Source organism: Ovis canadensis, chromosome 11 (genome assembly GCF_042477335.2).
Source record: "Ovis canadensis isolate MfBH-ARS-UI-01 breed Bighorn chromosome 11, ARS-UI_OviCan_v2, whole genome shotgun sequence".
In the NCBI taxonomy this organism is placed as follows: domain Eukaryota; kingdom Metazoa; phylum Chordata; class Mammalia; order Artiodactyla; family Bovidae; genus Ovis; species Ovis canadensis.
This window is the reverse complement of record NC_091255.1, coordinates 30134666-30158094: the sequence shown is the minus strand read 5'-3', so window position 1 is coordinate 30158094 and position 23429 is coordinate 30134666. Positions and strand designations below refer to the sequence as shown.

Sequence of the window (23429 nt, the reverse complement as noted above, 5' to 3'; positions counted from 1 at the left end):
TATGAAGAGCTACAGAGAGAAAAATATGGAAGCACACCAAATTATTAACCAATGTAGTAGTTGTATTTTAGGTGAATTCTTTTTCTTCCCTGCTTTATTTAGGTATATTTGACAAATATAAATTGCATACATTTTTTAAAAGAAGATCAAGAAGGAGGAGGGAAGAAAATGATAAATGTAAGAAAATTTCTCAGATCTAAAGATAAGTTTTCAGATTGTAAGAGCCCATCAAACAGACTAAAAATGATGCATGTCAACCTCATCATGGTGAGATTAAATACAAACAAAAACACAGGGGAAAAGGGATGATTCTAAAAGATTCCAGAGGGAAAAAACATCATTTACGAAAAGTGAAAGTGAAAGTTGCTCAGTCATGTCTGACTCTCGGTGACCCCATGAACTTATACCGTCCATGGAATTTTCCAGGCCAGAATACTGGAGTGGGTAGCCTTTCCCTTCTCCAGGGGATTTTCCCAACCCAGGGACTGAGCCCAGGTCTCCCGAATTGCAGGTGGATTCTTTACCAGCTGAGCCACAAGGGAAGCCCATCATTTACGAAGGACAGAAAATTTTAATTGGGACTGGACTTAAAGAGCAGTACTGGAAACAATGCCTTAAAAAATGAGAGAATTATTTTCAACCTACAATTCTGATTTTTAGCTAAACAATGAATCAAGAATATGGGTAGAATAGGGACTTCCCTGGGGCCCGGGGGATGGGAATCTGCCTGCCAATGCAGGAGACATGGGTTTGATCCCTAGTCCAGGAGGATTCCACATGTGGAGCAACTAAGCTCACGCGCCACAACCACTGAGCCCATGCTCTAGGGCTTGCTAGCTGCAACTACTGAGCCTGTGTGCCTAGAGGCTGTGCTCTGCAACAAGAGAAGCTACCATAATGAGAAGCCCACGCGCTGCAATGAAGAGCAGCATTAGTCCACCACAACCAGAGAAAGCCCATGCAAAGCAACAAAGGCCTAGTGCAGCCAAAAGTAAAATAAATAAAATTGGAAAAAAAAAGAATATGAGTAGAATAGAAACTTTTTTGAGATGTGTAAAGTCCATAAAATTTACTTCTTATTCTTTCTGAGGAAGCTACTAAAGATCATGGTCAAACATAATGAGAGGATAAACTAAGAAAGTAGAAGACAGTAAATCCTGGAAATAAGTGATTCCATTTAAGGAGGTCATTGTAGAATAATGGTAAAAAGACATTCCAGGACTCGGACAGTGAATGCACCAGGTCTAAAGCACAAGCAACAGTTAGAACTGGACATGGAACAACAGACTGGTTCCAAATAGGAAAAGGAGTACGTCAAGGCTCTATATTGTCACCCTGCTTATTTAACTTATATGCAGAGTACATCATGAGAAATGCTGGGCTGGAAAAAGCACAAGCTGGAATCAAGATTGCCAGGAGAAATATCAATAACCTCAGATATACAGATGACACCACCTTTATGGCAGAAAGTGAAGAGGAACTAAAAAGCCTCTTGATGAAAGTGAAAGAGGAGAGTGAAAAAGTTGGCTTAAAGCTCAACATTCAGAAAACGAAGATCATGGCATCTGGTCCCATCACTTCATGGCAAATAGATGGGGAAACAGTGTCAGACTTTAATTTTGGGGCTCCAAAATCACTGCAGATGGTGACTGCAGCCATGAAATTGAAAGACGCTGACTCCTTGGAAGGAAAGTTATGATCAACCTAGATAGTATATTGAAAAGCAGAGACATTACTTTGCCAACAAAAGTCCGTCTAGTCAAGGCTATGGTTTTTCCAGTGGTCATGTATGGATGTGAGAGTTGGACTGTGAAGAAAGCTGAGTGCCGAAGAATTGCTGCTTTTGAACTGTGGTGTTGGAGAAGACTCTTGAGAGTCCCTTGGACTGCAAGGAGATCCAACCAGTCCATTCTGAAGGAGAACAGCCCTGGGTGTTCTTTGGAAGGAATGATGCTAAAGCTGAAACTCCAGTACTTTGGCCACCTCATGTGAAGAGTTGACTCATTGGAAAAGACCCTGATGCTGGGAGGGACTGGGGGCAGGAGGAGAAGGGGATGACAGAGGATGAAATGGCTGGATGGCATCACCGACTCGATGGATGTGAGTCTGAGTGAACTCCAGGAGTTGGTGATGGACAGGGAGGCCTGGCGTGCTGCAATTCATGGGGTCGCAGAGTCGGACACAACTGAACTGAACCGAACTGAAAATGTAGTTGTTTTATAGTAAATTTACTTTACCAGATATTTTTAAATAGGTACTACAGCCTTGAAAAAGGTAACAATTCAAACCTGGGGTGAGCAACAATCTTTGAATCATATATCCCTCTGTTTTCTTAAACTGGGACTATCACTATCTCCTATGCACTCTGACTCAGAAGTAGAGAAAATTAAAAAATAATTCCCGCAAAGCACTTTGTATTCCTTGGAGAACAGATATTATCATCATACATTATGTTATTATCTTGTTGAATATGCATGATTTCCAGTAGCACACAAAGTATATCTAGATATCCTTTCCTATCTCATTCCATCATCTGGAGTCAAGTGGAGTGAAATCTAGGCTGTTGTTATTTCAAGGGTCAAATATGCAGGGACAAGACAAACTCCAAATAATACGTAATGCTTTTAAAATGGTAAATCATTAATGTTTACTGGAACTTCAATATTCTCACCTATCCTGTGAACTAAACTCGGACTTTTTTTTAAACAATTGTTGTTTAGGCGTCCAGTTGTATCCAACTCTTTTGCGACCCCATGGACTGTAGCCCACCAGGCTCCTCTGTCCATGGGATTTTCCTGGCAAGAATACTGGAGTGGGTTGCCATTTCCTTTTCCAGGGGATCTTCCAGACTCAAGGATCCAACCCACATCTCCTGCTTCGCAGGTGGATTCTTTACCAATGAGACACCTGCGAAGCCATTTTTTCAACAATAGATAATATTAATTATACATTTAAAGCTTAAGAATAAACTTATAAATATTAGGTCTTTTCAACAAATTGATGCCAATTTATATTCAGTTGTGTATATTGTTTTTAAAATATAGCTCCAAAAGGAAAAGGTAAAACTTTATAGGTAGAATTATGGGGAAACTTTAAGAAAAGAATCCCTGATAAAATGTGACCCAACTTTATGCACTGATGAAAGCAGAGGAGCCACAAGGGAGATACTTCAGTCAACAATTGAGCAATTTTGTGAAAACTGTGGAGAGTTGTAAGACTCAGTGCATGAAATTCAAACAAAATTCCAAGATATGATAAATTCATCTTATTATAAAATTATAATTTATGATTTTCAATTATAGGAACATACTATAATCCACTGAATACAGTAAGAATCCATGAGCTCATTTCAACATAAAAATTTCAGGATATGAACACTGAAACTGAAATATTCAGAGGTAAAGAGGCATCATGCCTGGAACTTATTTACAAGTAGTTCAGAAAAAAAAAAGTGAAAAAGCAAATGTGGCAAAATGATAACATTTGGGGAATCTAAGGTAAAAGGTATGTGGAAACTCAGTACCATTGATACTTTTCTGAAACCTGAAATATCAAAATAAACAGTTAAAAAATATTAATAATAGAGCTGCCATTTAAATTAACTTAGTGGTAGCCAGGGGATCGTCTCGATTCAAGGATTTTACTTATATTATCTTTAAGCTTCACAACAATCTTTTAGGGTAGGTATTATCATCAATTCATTTAAATACATAAGAACAAGAAGATTCCAAGAAACTTGTTCAAGAACAGAGATCTAATTAAGTAGCACAGTCAGGTTTCAAAGCAAATCATACTCCAAAGCTCATCTTCTTTTAATAAGGCAGGAAATATAGTAGTGGTTTAGACAGAGCTCTTGCTCTAGAGTTAGAGACTCAGGTTTGAGGATCTGAATCCTCAATACTATTTGTTAGTAATGTGATTATGGGCAAATTACTTACCTTAACTTCTCTTTTGTTTTGAAGATAGTATCTAGTGATTAGTACCTATCTCATGAATTACTGGGCTTCCCTGGCGGCTCAGACGGTAATGCAGGAGACCCGGCTTCGATTCCTGGGTTGGGAAGATCTCCTAGAGAAGGAAATGGCAATCTACTCCAGCACTCTTGCCTGGAAAATCCCATGGACGCAGGAGCCTGGTAGGCTACAGTCCGTGGGGTCACAAAGAACTGAGCGACTTCATTTTCACTTTCATTAGTTACTGAGGAGATTAAACAACATATAGCATGTACAACCCTTGAATACAATGCATGCTAAGTTGCTTCAGTCGGTCCAACTCTTTGCAACCCTATGGATTGCAGCCCTCCAGGCTCCTCTCTGTCCATGGGATTCTCCAGCAAGAAAACTGGAGTGGGCTGCCATGCCCTCCTCCAGGGGATTTTCCCAACCCAGGGATCTAAACCACATGTCTTACGTCTCCTGCATTGGCAGGCAGGATCTTCACCACCTGGGAAGGCCTGAACACAATACCAAAGTCTATGATAAGAATACAAATGCTTGTTGTTTCCATGTATTTCATGCTACCTTTCCTGAAAAAGTACTTTAGACAATGCTTAATTTTGAAGAGTTGAGACAATTACTAGTTAATTTTTTTTTTTTACTGTTTTAAAATAAGTATTTAAAAATTTATCAAACCTAGAGAATTAGGCAGTTAAAACCAACAAACAAATTTCCCTTACCTTAAACAAGAAGTTACTTCACTGTTATTACAGATACTACTAATTACTGCAGGCTTTCTATAACTGCTATGACAGAAACCAAGTCTACATAAATGTTGCATATAAGACACTTAACAAATCACATGTTCATGACTGTTTTCCATTAAAAAGTGAGAATAAAAAGACAGAGGCTGAAAATGTTGAGAATGAACTCACTAGGAAAATTAACCTAGGTAAAACACCCTAATGCCAATAGTTTCGAAACAAATGTTTTAGGCTTCAAGTATCCTATAAGGGGAAGTCATAGTAAAAATACATTATCATGTAATAAAATTCCCATCTTTAAGGAAGATTAACTGATTTTAACTCTAGTTATAGGATTAACTTCATCTGTTTATTAATGTGCAAACAAACAAACAAAAAAACCCCATTTTTCCTACCTTATTGTCTCTTCTATTAGACGGTCTGAGCTGCAAATAAAAAGAAAATTCAAATTCTGGAATTATTAAAAGCACATTTAAAACTTGCACTTAATTTTTCTATATTTTACAGATAGATTATTTTTCCAGTCATTTATGTGAAAAACACCTAGACTTTTGAAAGCAGCTATAGAAAATACTGGACTCTGAAATTAGTTAACCCACATATATAGTTTTCATCTTAATTTGTTGGCTTAAATCTATTTCTTCCACAGAGATACTTAATGGTTAAAGTCAGAATAGTTTTAATGAGAGCACAAAAAAATAAAACTACTTCTTTAATCTAGATAGCTCCAAGTTGTCACCACTGTCTATCCAAAACTTCAGAATTACAGCCAAACTGTTGAGACAGGATAGGCAATATAGTTTCAATGCCTATAAGCAGTAATTATTTACATCTTAAAATTTCTTCCTTTTTTGAAAAACAAAATCAAATCTCAGCTTGCCACACTTTAGAATTCAAGAATCTGAATAAAGATACCAATGCACTGTTGATCGGTGAAACATTCCCACTTATGCATCAAATACTGGAAAGAAAGACATCTCCAAAAAATCCATTTTAGGGAGGAATGCATAGCTTGGTAAAAGGGCAGCTTTATAGCGGAAAGAAATAAAAACAAACTCACAGACATATGTATCCATTTGCCATAAAGACAGCACAATCTAGTAAAAACAATTTAAAATTACTCTCCTTTGGGGATACATAATATATAATCAAGTGGAATCATCCTTCATAAACAAACACTTCGTGACAGCCCAGAGGTATTCCAAAGAGGCACCTATTGTCTGTGATTAAGCAACAAGTTTCTGTTTCTTTCAAGAAACCAATATAAACTAGCTGAAAACAATGAGCTAAATTTCATCATCAATTATTGTACCAAGGAATCACTAAAGCAACACTTAGATATTAATTCTGCTTAAAAGGTAATTCATTTCCCTCAATATACAAACTGCAAATGACACAAATTTCAAGCACATATTTTAAAGCAGTTTAACAAAACGTAAGAACTTGGCAAAACCATTTAGGTTAATAACTAACAAGAATCTTTTAAAAGAGGAGGTGAATAAAAGAATAAGGAAGTAAATGAGTAAGCAAGCAAGAAAACAAACAAGCAAGTATGTAATAAATAAAGCTGAAAAACTGATCCCTTTGTAAACTGTAAAAAAAAAATCTGATGAAGTTGTCACCAGCCAATGAGATAATTTACATCAAGCACTGTGGTGATTTCAGTCTTCCACCTACTTACAGTTAACCAGAGGGACCCTATGTCTTAATATCTTCTAAGATGTGAACAAAACTATTAAGCTGCAGTAGGACACAAAAAGCTAAGTGCTAACCGAGTTTTATATTACAGATAACATTTGCAAAATACTGAAAAAACAAAGATGAACGTACAAATCATTCGCAACCACTCTTCCATTAACACTGATATTATGGCACATTTGTTTCTTGACTGGGTAGCCCAAGGAACATCTTTTTTTTGTTTTTGTCTTCCTTTCTTTTTTTTGTCACTCTATGCAGTGTGGGGGATCTTAGTTCCCCACAGGAGATCGAACCTGCACCCCTGTATTGGAAAGCAGACTCTCAACCACTGGACAGTTAGCGAAGTCCCAGGAATACCTTTACTTGCATTTTTCATGGTTTATTTAGCACAGAAATTTTGTTTTATGATCTCATGAAATTACCTAGAACATCAACATTCTAGGAATCAATGAACTAAGATGGACTGGAATGGGTGAATTTAACTAAGATGACCGTTGTATCTACTACTGTGGGCAAGAATCCCTTGGAAGAAACAGAGTAGGCATCATAGTCAACAGAAGAGTCCAAGATGCAGTACTTAGATGCAATCTCAAAACGACAGAATGATCTCTGTTCATTTCCAAGGCAAACCATTCAATATCATGGTAATCCAAGTCTATGCCCCGACCAGTAATGCTGAAGAAGCTAAAGTTGAACGGTTCTATGAAGATCTACAAGACCTTCTAGAACTAACACTCCGAAAAGATGTTGGGGACTGGAATGCAAAAGTAGGAAGTCAAGAAATACATGGAGTAACAGGCAAATTTGGCCTTGGAGTACAGAATGAAGCAGGGCAAAGGCTAATAGAGTTCTGCCAAGAGAACGCACTGGTCACAGCAAACACCCTCTTCCAACAACACAAGAGAAGACTCTACACATGGACATCACCAGATGGTCAACACCAAAATCAGATTGATTATATTCTTTGCAACCAAAGATGGAGATGCTCTATACAGTCAGTAAAAACAAGACCGGGAGCTGACTGCAGCTCAGATCATGAACTCCTTATTGCCAAATTCAGACTTAAACTGAAGAAAGTAGGGAAAATCACTAGACCATTCAGGTATGACCTAAATCAAATTCCTTATGATTATACAGTGGAAGTGAGAAATAGATTCAAGGGACTAGATCTGATAGAATGCCTGATGAACTATGGACAGAAGTTCATGACATTGTACAGGAGACAGGAATCAAGACCATCCCCAAGACAAAGAAATGCAAAAAAGCAAAATGGCTGCCTGAGGAGGTCTTACAAATAGCTGTGAAAAGAAGAGAAGCGGAAAGCAAAGGAGAAGAGGAAAAATATATCCATTTGAATGCAGAGTTCCAAACAATAGCAAGGAGAGATAAGAAAGCCTTTCTCAGTGATCACTACAAAGAAATAGAGGAAAACGACAGAATGGGAAAGACTAGAGATCTCTTCAAGGAAATTAGAGATACCAAGGGAACATTTCATGCAAAGATGGGTGTGATAAAGGACAGACATGGTATGGAGCTAACAGAAGCAGAAGATATTAAGAAGAGGTGGCAAGAATACACAGAAGAACTGTACAAAAATGATCTTCACGACCCAGATAATCACAATGGTATGATCACTCACACTCACCTAGGGCCAGACATCCTGGAATGTGAAGTCAGGCGGGCCTTAGAAAGCATCACTGTGAACAGAGCTAGTGGAGGTGATGGAATTCCAGTTGAGCTATTTCAAATCCTAAAAGACGATGCTGTGAAAGTGCTGTATTCAATGCGCCAGTAAATTTGGAAAACTCAGCAGTGGCCACAGAGCTGGAAAAGGTCAGTTTTCATTCCAATCCCAAAGAAAGGTAATGCCAAAGAATGCTCAGACCACCACACAATTGCACCCATCTCACACGCTAGCAAAGTAATACTCAAAATTCTCCAAGCCAGGCTTCAACAGTATGTGATCTGTGAACTTCCAGATGTTCAAGCTGTATTAAAAAAAAAGGCAGAGGAACCAGAGATCAAATTGCCAACATCCGTTGGATCACTGAAAAAGCAAGAGAGTTCCAGAGAAATATCTATTTCTGCTTTATTTACTATGCCAAAGCCTTTGATTGTGTGGATCACCACAAACTGTGGAAAATTCTGAAAGAGATGGAACTATCAGACCACGTAACCTGCCTCCTGAGAAACCTGTATGCAGGTCAAGAAGCAACAGTTAGAACTGGACATGGAATAACAGACTGGTTCCAAATTGGGAAAGGAGTACGTCAAGGCTGTATACTGTCACCCTGCTTATTTAACTTATATGCAGAGTACATCATGAGAAATGCTGGGCTGGAGGAAGCACAAGCTGGAATCAAGACTGCTGGGAGAAATATCAATAACCTCAGATATGCAGATGATATCACCCTTATGGCAGAAAGTAAAGAGGAACTAAAAAGCCTCTTGATGAAAGTGAAAGAGGAGAGTGAAAAAGTTGGCTTAAAACTCAACATTCAGAAAACTAAGATCATGGCATCCAGTCCCATCACTTCATGGCAAATAGATGGAAACAGTGACAGACTTTATTTTTTGGGACTCCAAAATCACTGCAGATGGTGACTGCAGCCATGAAATTAAAAGATGCTTGCTCCTTGGAAGAAAAGTTATGACCAACCTAGACAGTATAATAAAAAGCAGAGACATTACTTTGCCAACAAAGGTCCATGTAGTCAGAACTATGGTTTTTCCACTAGTCACGTATGGATGTAAGAGTTGGACTATTAAAAAAGCTGAGCACCGAAGAATTGATGCTTTTGAACTGTGGTGTTGGAGAAGACTCTTGAGAGTCCCTTGGACTGCAAGGAGATACAACCAGTCCATCCTAAAGGAAATCGGTCATGAATATTCATTGGAAGGACTGATGCTGAAGCTGAAACTCCAATACTTTGGCCACCTGATGTGAAGAACTGACTCACTGGGAAAGACCCTGATGTTGGGAAAGATTGAAAGCAGGAGGAGAAGGGGACCACAGAGGATGAGATGGTTGGATGGTATCACCGACTCAATGGAGAGGACTTTGAGTAAACTCCAGGAGTTGGTGATGGACAGGGAGACCTGGCATGCTATAGTCCACGGGGTGGCAAAGAGTCGGACATGACTGAGCGACTGAACTGAACTGAAACTGTTGAGTTTTAAGAGTTCTTTGTGTATTTTGGATAACAGTCCTTTATCAGATATGTTTTACCAGTATGTTTTTCCAGTCCACTTCATCATCTTGACAGCGTCTTTGGAAGGGCAGAGGGTTTTCATTTTAATGAATTCAGTCTTAACGTTTTCGTTCATGATGTTTTTGGCATTGCGTCTAAAAACACATTGCTAAACCCAATGTTACCTAGAATTTCTCCTGTGTTGTAAAACTTCTAGTAGTTTTGTACTTTATATTTATGATATGAGTTATTTTGATTCTATATTATATTGTATACAATTCTAGTAGTTTTGTACTTTATGATCTGAGTTATTTTGGGAAAAGGTATAAGGTCAGCATCTATATTCATTTTTTTGCATGTTGATGTCCGGTTGTTCCCACACCACTTATTTAAAGGACTATCTCTTCTCCATAGAACTGCCTCTACTCTTCTGTCAAAGATTATTTGACTATACTTGTGTGTCTGTTTCTGGACTTTCTCTTCTGTTCCACTGATCTGTCTGTTCTTCCACTAATACCACACTGTCTTCATTACACAGGAAGTCAAGTTTAATGAGGAGAGAGTTTTTGCTTTTTTCCCCCATCAAAGTATTTTTAAAAATATTTTGGTGTAAAAAAATTTTTTTTTAATATCAACAAATTTGTTTACAGCAGAAACAGAAAGACTAAGAGAAAATGTGAGGAATCATAGTTTCCATTTGTTATTCTTTCGATAAATGGTATAAAAGGATTGAACTCATAAAAACCTACCTGAGTCATAAAGAATATGAAATATTAAGGAAGCATTTTATAATGCTTCTGAAATCTCTAGAAAAACCTTGTATACCAATACAAAATAATCTATTCTGTAACTTAACAACTCCCCTCAAGCTCATCAGCTCATATCCCACTCAGCTTCATCCTGCTTCAGTTTCTTTCTGTATAGAATGAGTACATACAGACTTTTTCACAAGAATGCTGAAGGGAACATATGTAAAGTGGCTCAGATGGTAAAGTATCTGCCTATACTGCAGGAGACCCGGGTTCGATCCCTGGGTGGGGAAGATCCTCTGGAGAAGGAAATGGCAACCCACTCCAGTACTCTTGCCTGGAAAATCCCACGGACTGAGGAGCCCGGTAGGCTACAGTCCATGGGGTTGTAAAGAGTCAGATACGACTGAGTGACTTCACTTCACATATCCTACATAAAATCACCCGAGAAACAAAAATGGAAAATACCTTTTGATAGCCAATCTTACTGCTATTTTTTATAACCCTAAACACATCATTTAAGCTGTGTGACCCTAAATTAATGTATTTTTCCCCCTGTAAAATGGACAGTGGGAAGCATTTTCTTTGAATTACTAATGAACGCAAAAGTAAAAATTTTCATATAAAATTTATGACGTGTTCTGAAATAAAGAATATTAATTTACATAACTGATAAACTCTTTTCAGCATCAAATCATCCGTAAACAACTGCATTTCTGTTTAACTTCTTTTGGGGTTGATGAATATAAAAACGTTAATGTAAGCTCATCTTTATTTTTGTGCTACTCGAGTATCCTATTCCTTACTTTATACCCAAAGAATATATTAATATATTTTCAGACATAATGCAAAATTTTTTTTTGGTGGTCTTTATCAGATACCAAAGCTATAAATAACTATAAGCTACTCTAGGAAAGACTGCCCCCTTGTGCCAATCAATAATATTTAACATACTAAGAAAAAAACACTAAAAACTTTCTGACACTAGAAGTAGCCAGAGTTCTACTAAAATGGTCTTGATCTTTCCATGTTCTGATTTCGACAGCTCATATTTAAAGCGGTGATCTTCAAAGAAAAGTAAATTGAACAGTACATTAAGCTCGTATGGACATGACTAATTTACGACATTCAGCAACAAAAGCATAATTCATATCATTTAACTATCATGGTTATTAGCTATTCAAGTGTTTAGAGGCCAAATTCAGAGTTTAAGTAATTTTCTGATCCTTAAGTTCTATAACAAAATACAAAGAAAATAATTAAAGAAACCAGTATATTTGAGAAGAAAACTAGATGAAGCAGGAATAGAGTATGGTGGCTTATTTTTAAAAATATATATATACATTTATATATATATGTGTATGTATGTGTGTGTATACATATATATACACACACATACAGTTCATCCAAGTTTTTAGGTATTTTGAGTTTAGAAAAGATATTTTCTTTGAATTTGATGTATGGCTAATTACCCTTTATAAAGCTTCTTGACATATATAAGTAGTATCAGGCCATTCAAATATAAGTCAGTATCTATATATTATTAACCTACAGTAAAAGACAAAGTATTAGGGCAACAGACATTCTAAAGAAAACAAACATTAAGGTAATAAGACATATTACAGCTTCCCTGGTGGCTCAGAGGGTAAAGCGTCTGCCTGCAATGCGGGAGACCCTGGTTCGATCCCTGGATTGGGAAGATCCCCTGGAGAAGGAAATGGCAACCCATTCTGGTACTCTTACCTGGAAAATCCCATGGATGGAAAAGCTTGTAGGCTAGAATCGATGGTAGGCTAGAGTCTATGGGGTCGCAAAGAGTCAGACACGACTGAGCAACTTCACTTCACAGTTACTAATACATTACAAATTACATTAACAAATAAGTAATGTGAATGCAGACTTTTGTGTATATATTTGATAGCATCCTATCTTTCCTAATTATGGTCAGAAAAGTTGTAATTCTTTCATTAGAAGAATTAAATGAATTAGCACTGGTAAAGCATTAGGTATAATAAACAGCACAAAATGTTTGCTATATATGTAAGTAAATTAATATGTATGTACCACATAGTATGCATTTATTCAATAATACCTACTTTCGAAGGTGGTCATGTTCTTTCAAAAACAGTTCAGTTCTTCTGTTGTTTACTCCAGACCCACTTTTATATGACCTAGAAGAAAGAAAATTTTAAAATGTTTGTTGGCAGACACTATAAAAAAGGATTAAATGATTACTCCAGTAATATCCAAAGTGGACAAATTAAGCTTCTCCATGTACAACTAAACTGTATAATCCTTTTTATCTCCTTTTAAAAATGGCATCTATGCACGGCTTTCTAGCTTAAGAATTTATTTTTCACTGAAATAATCCAACATTCTTAGACAAAAATCTTACTTTTCCTTTTTTAAATTTTATATATACATTTGATAATTTCTAAAAATGTGTATTTTGTATCAGTTCCCAAAAAGTCCAACTCACTACAGTACATGAAAAGAGAATATACATTCATTCATTTGTTTACTCATTAACTCAGCAAATATTTATTCAACATCTGTCAGGTACCACACATTCTAACAGTAAAACATGCTACTTAGCCATGAGTTGTTCACAGTTTAGACAGGTACACAAGTTATTTAATTTTAATTCAGTGTAATAGGAACTATTACTATAGTATTTATATACAAAAGAAGAGAGTAGTCATTACTATAGGGCAGAAGGTAGATTAGAGAGCTCGTGAGAAATACAAAAACCTTCTTAAGCAGGGAAAATCCATAAAGGATACCCTACAGAACAAGTGACAATTTACAGCTGTAGAAAGTGGAGGATTATTTCAGGAAGGAGGGACTGCATGTGAGGTGTCACGGGGTGTGGAAGAACACAGCGTCTTCAGGAAACTTTGTATCGTCCATCTTGCAGAGTGAGGTTTGGGAGGATAAGGTAAAAGATGAGAAAAGAGGGGCTTTTAGAGCCTTTCTTTTCTGTCTTGTTTATTTCCTCATCTTTATTTTCCCCAAGTGGGAATAATACTCCTGATTGATTACAACACAGCACATGAGGTAGGGAAGCCACTGAAATGGAACGTTTCCCTAAAAGGAAGCTACGGATCTGCCAACTGTGGAGTACTTCAGGATTTCTATCCTGGTTTCAGTTCATTACAATTTACAAGAAAATGCTTTGTATCATTACTACCAACATTTTCATGTTTCAGTTCTTTACTTACAAAGTATCAAGAACCACAACAAAAAAATTCAAGTAACTGCACACATACTGCAGTGAGACAAAAGGCGGTCATGCCATTAAAGTGAACCACACTACCTGAGAGTAGGTTCCAATGCGCAAAGCGCAGCAGGAGAGAAAACACCAGGGAAAGCTGCACAATATAACCAATACCACACTGGACTTGGAAGACTAATGTTGTTTAGTTGGTCAGCTGTGTCCGACTCTTTTGTGACCCCAAAGAGCCTACCCAGGCTCCTCAGTCCATGAGATTTCCCAGGCAAGAATACTAGAGTGGGTTGCCATTTCCTTCTCCAGGGGATCTTCCCAACACAGGAATGGGACTGAAACCATGTCTACTGATTGGCAGGCAGATTCTTTACCACTGAGCCACCTGGGAAGTCCATGTACCAGTTAACCTCAAACAAGACTCCTAATACCTAGTTTTATAAAATGGGACTAATAATTTATATCCATATCAAAAGATTATATGAAGCCAAAAAAAGAGATAATATATGAAAAAGCAGTAATTGCAGAAAAAATCTTAAATATCAGCTATTACTACTATCAGTCACTCAATTCAGTCATTCAATTCACATCTGACTCGTGGCAACCCCATGGACTGCAGCACACCAGGCCTCCCTGTCCATCATCAACTCTCACAGTTTACTCAAACTCCTGTTCATTGAGTCGGTGATGCCATCCAACCATCTCCTCCTCTGTCATCCCCTTCTCCTCCTGCCTTCAATCTTTCCCAACATCAGGGTCTTTTCCAATGAGTCAGTTCTTCATATCAGGTGGCCAAAGTATTGGAGTTTCAGCTTCAACATCAGTCCTTCCACAATATTCATGACTGATTTCCTTTAGGATGGACTGGTTGGATCTCCTTGCTATACAAGGGACTCTCAAGTCTTCTCCAACACCACAGTTCAAAAGCATCAATTCTTCGGTGCTCAGCTTTCTTTATAGTCCAACTCTCACATCCATACATGACTACTGGAAAAACCATAGCTTAGACTGGACGGATCTTTGTTGGCAAAGTAATGTCTCTGCTTTTTAATATGCTGTCTAGGTTTTCTTCCAAGGAGAAGCATCTTTTAATTTCATGGCTGCAGTCACCATCTGCAGTGATTTTGGAGTCCCCAAAAATAAAGTCTGTCACTGTTTCCCCATCTATTTGCTATGAAGTGATGGGACCAGATGCCATAATCTTAGTTTTCTGAATGTTGAGTTTTAAGCCAACTTTTTCACTCTCCTCTTTCACTTTCATCAAGAGGCTCTTTAGTTCCTTTTTGCTTTCTGCCATAAGGGTGGTATCATCTGCATATCTGAGGTTATTGATATTTCTCCCAGCAATCTTGATTCCAGCTTGTGCTTCCTCCAGCCCAGCGTTTCTCATGATGTACTCTGCATATAAGTTAAATAAGCAGGGTGACAATACACAGCCTTGACGCACTCCTTTTCCTATTTGGAACCAGTCTGTTGTTCCATGTCCAGTTCTAACTGTTGCTTCTTGACCTGCATACAGAATTCTCAAGAGGCAGGTTACGTGGTCTGGTAGTCCCATCTCTTTAAGAATTTTTCACAGTTTGTCATGATCCACACAGTGTATTACTTTCTTTAATAGTGATCCACAGAGTGTATTACTACTATATTTTATCTCATTAACTATATTTTGCCATATATTATACTAATTTGAATATGTGCTTACTCCCCTCTGGCATCTAAAGGGCCAAGTTAATCTTTTCATTTCTACCTGCTACTGCAACTGACATATTGTCTAACAGTTAGTAATCAAGAAATAGTTTAGCAAATGGATGAACATGTTTCTTTCATGATAAACTTTAAGAAAACAAGTTATTACACTGGAATGTAGTCTAGCAATTCCCACAAATTGTGTGGTAGCTAGACGACTATACATTAATGGCTGTCTGTTACACTGGTTCTCAATGCATTCTTTAAAATATATATGTATACAGACTACAAAGAAACTAGACACAAGACCTACATGTGCCTGAGAACTAATAATATTACAAAATTCCAAATACAGCAAAAATGCTTCATTTTATTTATATGTTATACAAAGTACATATGACTAAATATAAGAAAAGCAGATAAAACAGAGACAAACAATAAAAATTAATTTTCCAAGATAATTTCTGGAGGTAAAAACATAACTGATGACTGGACAATCCTAGGTTTAGAGTTTTGGACAAAAATTTTGAATAGAATGACTATTAAGTGGTTTGTGCTGTAAAACTGTCTTACTGTTACAACAAAATAAAGGAACTCCAAGATAATGTTTGTCAGAGTACACATGAAATTTACAGTTCATAATATGGTAGTACACATCACAGTTCATGAATCATATGTATCACACTTATGAAACCTAAATACTATAAGTCTATCACAAGTGAGACAAGGAAAGGTCTCAACAGATGGCCTAAAAGTGATGCCCAATGGATTTGACCTTGTCAGTCAAGAACAGCTATAAAAAAAATTTCGAAACTGTGTATAAAATGCTATATTATTAAAGGTGAGGTAAAGGGAGAGCGGAAAAGAACACAGTCAAAAAATTATGGATTAAGAGCAGCAGAAAAATGCTGGGAGTCCTTAAATAATTTGATGTAAAGCTATGAGTCTGTATAAAACCTGGAAAAAACAGATTTTGGATTCTGGGGCGATAAAGGCTACTCTAATAGCTACTTAAGTATGTAATTGTTATGGTAAGGGAGAGAGAGGGTAGAGGGACAGAAAGGGTCATAAGGAGGGGAAACGCAGAGAGCTTTGGTTATTGGTAATGTTATTCATGTAATGCTCAAGGTGGGTAGGAGACAATCAGAGAAAAACTCACAAAGACATCATCTAAACTGGACTTTGAATTAAGACAGGAACATCACGGTTGGCAAGAGTCAATGGTAAAACTAGGGTAAGCTGGAGATAAGACCAGCAAAGTAGATTAGGACCATTTTGGAGCAACAATGTTTAAAGAACTGTGAAATGCGAAATAGAAACCTTGAAATCTAAATCATGGTTCTGCTACTCAATTTGTTGTTAATCACGGATACACTTTCAATCTAATTCTGAGTAAACACCTTACAAAATAATATAAAAGGTAACTTACTCAATATCCTTTCGTACTGATCCCATGAGATTCTCCCTTTCCCGTATTGCCACAAAGTTTGCTTTGGTTTTATGGAATTCATGTGTATAATCCTGCAATAAATTAATATCCAGTCTCAACATAAACTTTTACCTTATTGAGCCAGTTATGTATTGTTATACTACAAATCTCTGTCAAGAAAACTGCTATTTAAGAAATCTAATTGTCAAGAGGTAAAAAATACCATTATAATCAGTTTCCCAAAGAGTGACCAATGTTTTTCAAATGAAAACAGTTTGGCACCGGGGGGGTGGTGGTAGTGAGGTGTGTAGTCACTTCCCTTGTATGTATGTACGTGCGTGTTGACTTCAATCTTGTCCAACTCTTTGCAACCCACTGGACTGCAGCCTGCCAGGCTCCTCTGCCCATGGGATTCTCCAGGCAAGAATACCGGAGTGGGTTGTCATGCCTTCCTCCAGAGGATCTTCCCGGCCCACGAATCAAACCCAGGTCTCTCACATCTCCTTCACTGGCGGGAAGGTTCTCTGCTACTAGAGTGCCACCTGGGAAGCCCGGCACAAGGGTAACAGTGCCATTAGAGCACCATCCTGTGTATCCTCTCATACCCTGTCCTACAGGGCAGAACTGTGAAGAAAAAATAATCCTCAGATAAAATAACTTCAAATAGCCTAGGACAAAACTTCGGAAGCTCTTTCTACTCCTTAGTGTACCCAATCGGGCTTATTTTCAAATTTCATCTTTTTTGGAACTCCTGCAGAAAGTGAATTTCTAAACCAATCAAATGAAGAGAATCATAAAGAATAAAATAATTTTAGAATATTTCCTTTTCTTTTTTCTACCATATTTTTAAGTTATTAAGGAATATTCATTGCTTTTAAAAATTCAGATAAATATATTAAAAAGATTAAACCAAAAAAAACATAATCTCACCTCCCAGAGAGCCCCTATTCATCCTTTAGAAGCAAAAATAATACATGCACGTGGGGCACCATGAACTAAAAGAGCACCAAATGAAATATAAATAAAAACCATTCTGTTCCACAGTTCTTAATACTGTCATTATTTTCTTTCAGTTTTTTTTAGGAAATATGTTTTTGCATATACAAGTTTATTATCTCATTCATTTATGCTAAAAAAAATTCCTACCATAGTCTGCTGTAATCTTTTAAGTTCATAAAATATCAAGTAACCTTTCCCTATTAGCAAACTGAACCTATATTTTTTAAAGTTTAATATATAATTTTTAAAATTATGACTGCATGCTAAGTGCTAAGTTGCTTCAGTTGTGTCTGACTCTTTGCTACCCTATGGACTGTAGCCCGCCAGGCTCCTCTGTTCATGGGATTCTCCAGGAAGGAATACTGGAGTGGGTTGCCATACCCTCCTCCAGGGGATCTTCCCAACCCAGGGATCAAACTAGGGTCTCCTGTGTCTCCAGTGTTGGCAGGTGGATTCTTTACCACTAGTGCCACCACTACCATAATTTAATAAATTCCCTACAATAAACAATTTCGTTTCCTTTTTTTCCTTTTTCTGGCTGTTAAAAAGAGCTTCAATAAACAAGCTGTGTATATATTTTACTGTACTCTCTAGGTATATTTAAAGGGTAAATGCCTGGTAGAATAACTGGGTCAAACAATCTTACACAAAAATTTGGATAGTGCTAAAATGCTTTCTAGAAAGGCTACAACTTACATTCCCAGAAAATGGAAGAGTGCCTATTTTTCTGCACTCTTGCCATAAATGGGTTACAAATGGTTCAGTATTTGCTAATCTGACAGGTGAAAAATCTTATCTCATTCTGATTTGCATTTTTTCATTTGAGAATGTGGCTGACCAGCTTTTTATGAATTTGGCCACTCATTTCCTATAAATAAGTTTGAATCCTTTCCTCACTTTTCTATTGGGTTCCCTTTTTCTTATTTCTATCAATGTACCTCTGTATCAGTTGTTAAAGTTTCTGGTAATAGGTCTTGCTTAGGAAAGTCCTTCAGAGAAGGCAATGGCACCCCACTTCAGTACTCTTGCCTGGAAAATCCCATGGATGGAGGAGCCTGGTGGAATGCAGTCCATGGGGTCACTAAGAGTCAGACATGACTGAGTGACTTCACTTTCAGTTTTCACTTTCATGCATTGGAGAAGAAAATGGCAACCCACTCCAGCGTTCTTGCCTGGAGAATCCCAGGGATGGGGGAGCCTGGTGGGCTGCCGTCTATAGGGTTGCACAGAGTCAGACACAACTGAAGTGACTTAGCAGCAGCAGCAGCAGGAAAGTCCTTTACTACCCCAAAATGTATAATTTCAACCACCAAGAAATTTTATAGTTTCTTTTTCTACATATAAATCTTTGACCCATTTGGAATTTACTCTGGATAGGAGGAATGATATAGAAATTGAGTGCTTCCCCCCTCCCTGACCCTGCCAGAAATTACCCAGTTTTAACAACTCTTATTTATTTTATAATCTCTTTCTTCCCCATTGATTCAAAATAGCACCTTTCTCAGAAACTAAATTTTCATGCATATTTGGGTCTATATATGAACTCTGTTGTATCCTATTGATCTAATTTTTTTTCCAGAATCAAATGGTCTTCATTATTCTAGATTCTTAACAGGTTTTAATATGTGGTAGAACTAGGCATCCTTTACTACTTACCTTCATCTTCACATGTTTTCTTCTGGGTTATTTTTGTATGACTATAATTTCAAATAAACTTTGGTGGCATTTTACCATTTTTTAAAAAAAATGAAGCAAACAAGAAAAACCCTGTTATTTCCATTGGGATAACATTCAATGAAAGTTAAAGTCTCTGAGTTGTGTCCGACTCTTTGCGACCCCATGGACTATATAGTCCAAGGAATTATCTAAGCCAGAATACTGAAGTGGGTAGCCTTTCCCTTTTCCAAGGGCTCTTCCAAACCCAGAGATCAAACACAGGTCTCCTGCATTGCAGGCAGATTCTTTACCAGCTGAGCCACAAGGGAAGCCCATGAATACTGGATTGTGTAGCCTATCCTTTCTCCAGTGGATCTTCCTGACCAACTATCAGGGAACAATCAATGGACAGGCTGATTGAGAGACAAATCTTTCATGCTCCTCAGCAGAACTTTATATACGTAAGTCCTTCCTATACATTCTTATTAAATTATACATAAAACCTTTTAGTTTTTTCCACTGTACTTTCTAACAGGTTATTGTGTGCGTGTGTGTAGGAAAACTGCTTGCTTTATATATTAATTTTGCAAGTCATTAACTTACTGAATTTGTTTCTAACTTTTTGTTTAGTTTTCTTGATTATATTAGCTATATAATCTTATCACTAGTATAGAATAGTTCTCTTCATGGAGTAAAGAAAACTCAAAAACCTCCTATAATGACATAAAAATCTCAAGCCCAATGTATTACCTGCAGTATGTCTCTATGTCGCTGTAATGTATGCATCAGTGCTGCATTCAAGGAGGGGACACCTGCGCTGCTGGTATATTCTGCCATTTTATCATTTACTCCTGTAAGCTAAAACAGAAAAAAAGAAAAGAAAGAAAACCCATACAAACATTTCATAAAGCATGATAAAGAGATAAAAGCAAATTAAATGCCTATATGCCCTTCTGGCTAACAGCAAAAAAAAAAAAACCAAGAGACAGCATGTAAGGATTCGGTATTTCCCCAAAATAATCCAAAAGGGCTAATAAAATAGGACCTTGGAATGGCTGTTATCAAAACTCAAGTGGCCTGGGGAGGCACACATTTTGAATGAAAGGGTAATTTCAATAAATACGTCTGCATTAATATAATCTAGTACCATACCTAACAAGTACAGTTACTAGGAAAATAATCCTTTAACAGAAGGTACTCACTCTTGCCAAAAGCTGTTCAATCTCAATCGCCATAGTTTCAAACATTCTGTCTTGGCTTGATCCATTTAAAAGGGGTGTTGTGTCAGAGCTAAAAAGAAGTTCAAATAAAGAGAATCTATTACTTAAACCTAATCCTTTAAAATATACTTAAAATGATAAGGTAATTATTTTTAAAAAGGTCAGACCCCTGAGACATTCTTTTTGATTCATAAAAAAATATAATCTTTATTGAAGTTTTCCTATAAAGATCACACATCCTGAATATTAAATTCAGTATAAAATAAAATTGAATGTACGACTGTCCCAATCTTAATAATGCAAAGAAATTCTAAATGCTTGCTTCCTGTTTCCCAAACGAAAATAACTTAAGCTATGACAGTGCCTAATTAAATGCTGGATCTGAAGGAACAAATTATGTGAAATAAACCTGCAGAACTACATAGTACAGCATGTAAGAGGAGCCAAAAATGTATTAGAGAGATTATGTTAGATCTGTGAGAAATTATCTTTAAAATTTTCACCTTAAGTTCTGTCTTCCTTCCATAACTCTTTCCAAAAAGAAATAAAATTGAGATTTAAATAATCCACACACTGGATAAATAATATTAAATAATCAGGTATTGGCTTCAAGTCTAATAAAGATAGCCACGTCTGGCCGGGAAGTTTTAATACCAATCTTTGACATTTCCTCTTAGATTATATAATTTCTTTTGTTTTGCTTTGCAAACATGTATTGAACTGTCTTCTAAAGTCTGGAAAGTCAAACCTAATTTTTACAAGTGAAACTTATGTTTGACAGATTCAAATTCTAAAACCAAATGTCTTGAAAGTTTCTGTCTCTTCTGAAAAACCATTAATCTTCATTAAGTCCCCAAGTGGTATATATTATCATATAAGCAGCTGTAGCTCAATACTGATCTTAGTTACACCGAGCACAGATAAATACCAGACAATGACTATGTTCTCCACTCTTACTAAGACTTCGTCTCGCCCTGTGGCAGTTGCTTCATCAGTTTGCTTCCCTGATAGCTTGGACGGAAAAGAATCCGCCTGCAATGCGGGAGACCCCGGCTCAATCTCTGGGTTGGGAAGATCCCCTGGAGAAGGGAATGGCAACCCACTCCAGTATTCTTGTCTGGAGAATTCCAGAGACAGAGGAGCCTGGTGGGCTACAGTCCATGAGGTCACAGAGAGTCAGACACGACTGAGCAACTAACACTAACACTTCTATTTTAAATGGCAAAATTTACCCTGGCTCTTTCTCTTTTCTACATACACATTTACAGCAACAGTAACAGACAGTGAAATAGCCAAAAAGCAGCTAATAAGGAGGATTTTCAATTTAGGATGCTTAGGTCCAAATTTTTCTTTAAAATTTTAATTCATTCACCTTAAAATATCTCATTCTTTATTACATGTCAGAGTCAACCCAAGGTTCCATGGTTATCTCTTAGAAAGTGCCCAGGGGAAATACTTTATACACTACTAATACAGATCCTCCCCTACCAGATATATGAAAAAGAACAATGGACCAATGATGTATGCTCCATCAGGAAGAAAACTGCCTCTATCTTGTTTATAGATATAAGCCTACCACCTAGAACAGTGCTTGGCACGTGGCAGATGCTCATTAAAATACTTGCTGAATGAATGAGGAGGCAATCTCTACATTCACCACTCTCAGGGAGGTATGAGTCCAGGGAAATGAGGGAAAACATCCTCTCCACAATACTGAGACTCTGTTAAATTTAATTCATTTCATAAGTATGTGGTGATTCACAGACCACATAGTTCTCAAAACACAGAAAGTAAAAAAAAAAACTCCTGGAAGAAAAATTCTGGTCATCACTGAGTTTATTCATTATGACGTGCTTTCAGCCTGGGCAACAAACACTTTAAGAGGCACACTGGATCCTCATGGCCCTAGGTTTCTTGTTAAAAGGGACAGAGAGTGAAGTAACTCCACAAACTCATTCTCAATTTGTTGTAGAATTTCTGATGGAATGTTTTCGAATAGTTTCCCCTTTAAAGGAGTCATAAAAGTACAAGTATACTTGTATCTTTTTCAGAGATACTGTGGGTTTAGTTCCAGACCACCACAATAAAGCAAGCATTTCAATAAAGTGAATCACATTAATTTTTTTGTTTCTCAGTGCACATAAAAGTTGTTTACACTGTACTGTAATCTGTTAAGTATACAACAGTATTATTCTAAAAAAAAAACAATGTACATACCGGAATTTAAAATACTTTATGGCTTTAAAATGCTAACCATTACCTGAGTCTTCAATGAGTAATCTTTTTGCTGATGGAGGGTCTTGCCTTGACACTGATAGCTACTGACTGACTAGGGTGGTAGCTGGTAAAGGCTGGGGTGGCTATGGCAATTTAAAAAAATAAGACAACACTGAAGTTGTTGAATTGACTGTTCTTTTCACGAACGATTTCTCTACAGAATGCGATGCTATTTGACAGCATTTTACCCACAGCAGAACTTCTTTCAAGATTGGAGTCAATCCTCTCAAATCCTGCTGCTACTCTATCAACTAAGTTTATGTAATATTCTAAATCCTTTGTTGTCATTTCAATGATCTTCATAGCATCTTCACCAGGAGTAGAAGTAGATTCTATCTCAAGAAACCATTTATCTATAAGAAACTTAGACACACACACACACACACACACACACATATATATCCATGCATGTGTGCTTGCTAAGTCGCTTCATTCAGGTCCAACTCTTTGCAATCCCAAGGACTATAGCCTGTCTGTCCTCTGTCCATGGGATTCTCCAGGCAAGAACACTGGAGCGGGTTGCCATGCCCTCCTCCAGGGTATCTTCCTGACCCAGGCATTGAACTCACATCTCTTATGTCTCCTGCACTGGCAGGCGG

The 23429-nt window shown here is 37.2% G+C and overlaps 1 protein-coding gene across 4 annotated transcripts in view; it reads right to left on the bottom strand.

The window, feature by feature from the left end:
• Positions 1-23429, bottom strand: part of GOSR1 (golgi SNAP receptor complex member 1) — a 39326-nt gene that overhangs the window by 8426 nt on the left and 7471 nt on the right. For all 4 annotated transcript variants that reach the window (XR_011259787.1, XR_011259788.1, XM_069603016.1 and 1 more), the window contains exons 3-7: positions 20536-20623; positions 20084-20191; positions 16679-16770; positions 12434-12508; positions 5095-5124 (exon numbers count right to left, since the gene is read on the bottom strand). Coding sequence is in view for 2 of the 4 variants with exons in the window: in XM_069603016.1 (XP_069459117.1) it covers positions 5095-5124; positions 12434-12508; positions 16679-16770; positions 20084-20191; positions 20536-20623 (393 nt within the window). In the remaining 2 variants the exon portion in view is untranslated. The remainder of the gene's footprint in view (positions 1-5094; positions 5125-12433; positions 12509-16678; positions 16771-20083; positions 20192-20535; positions 20624-23429) is intronic.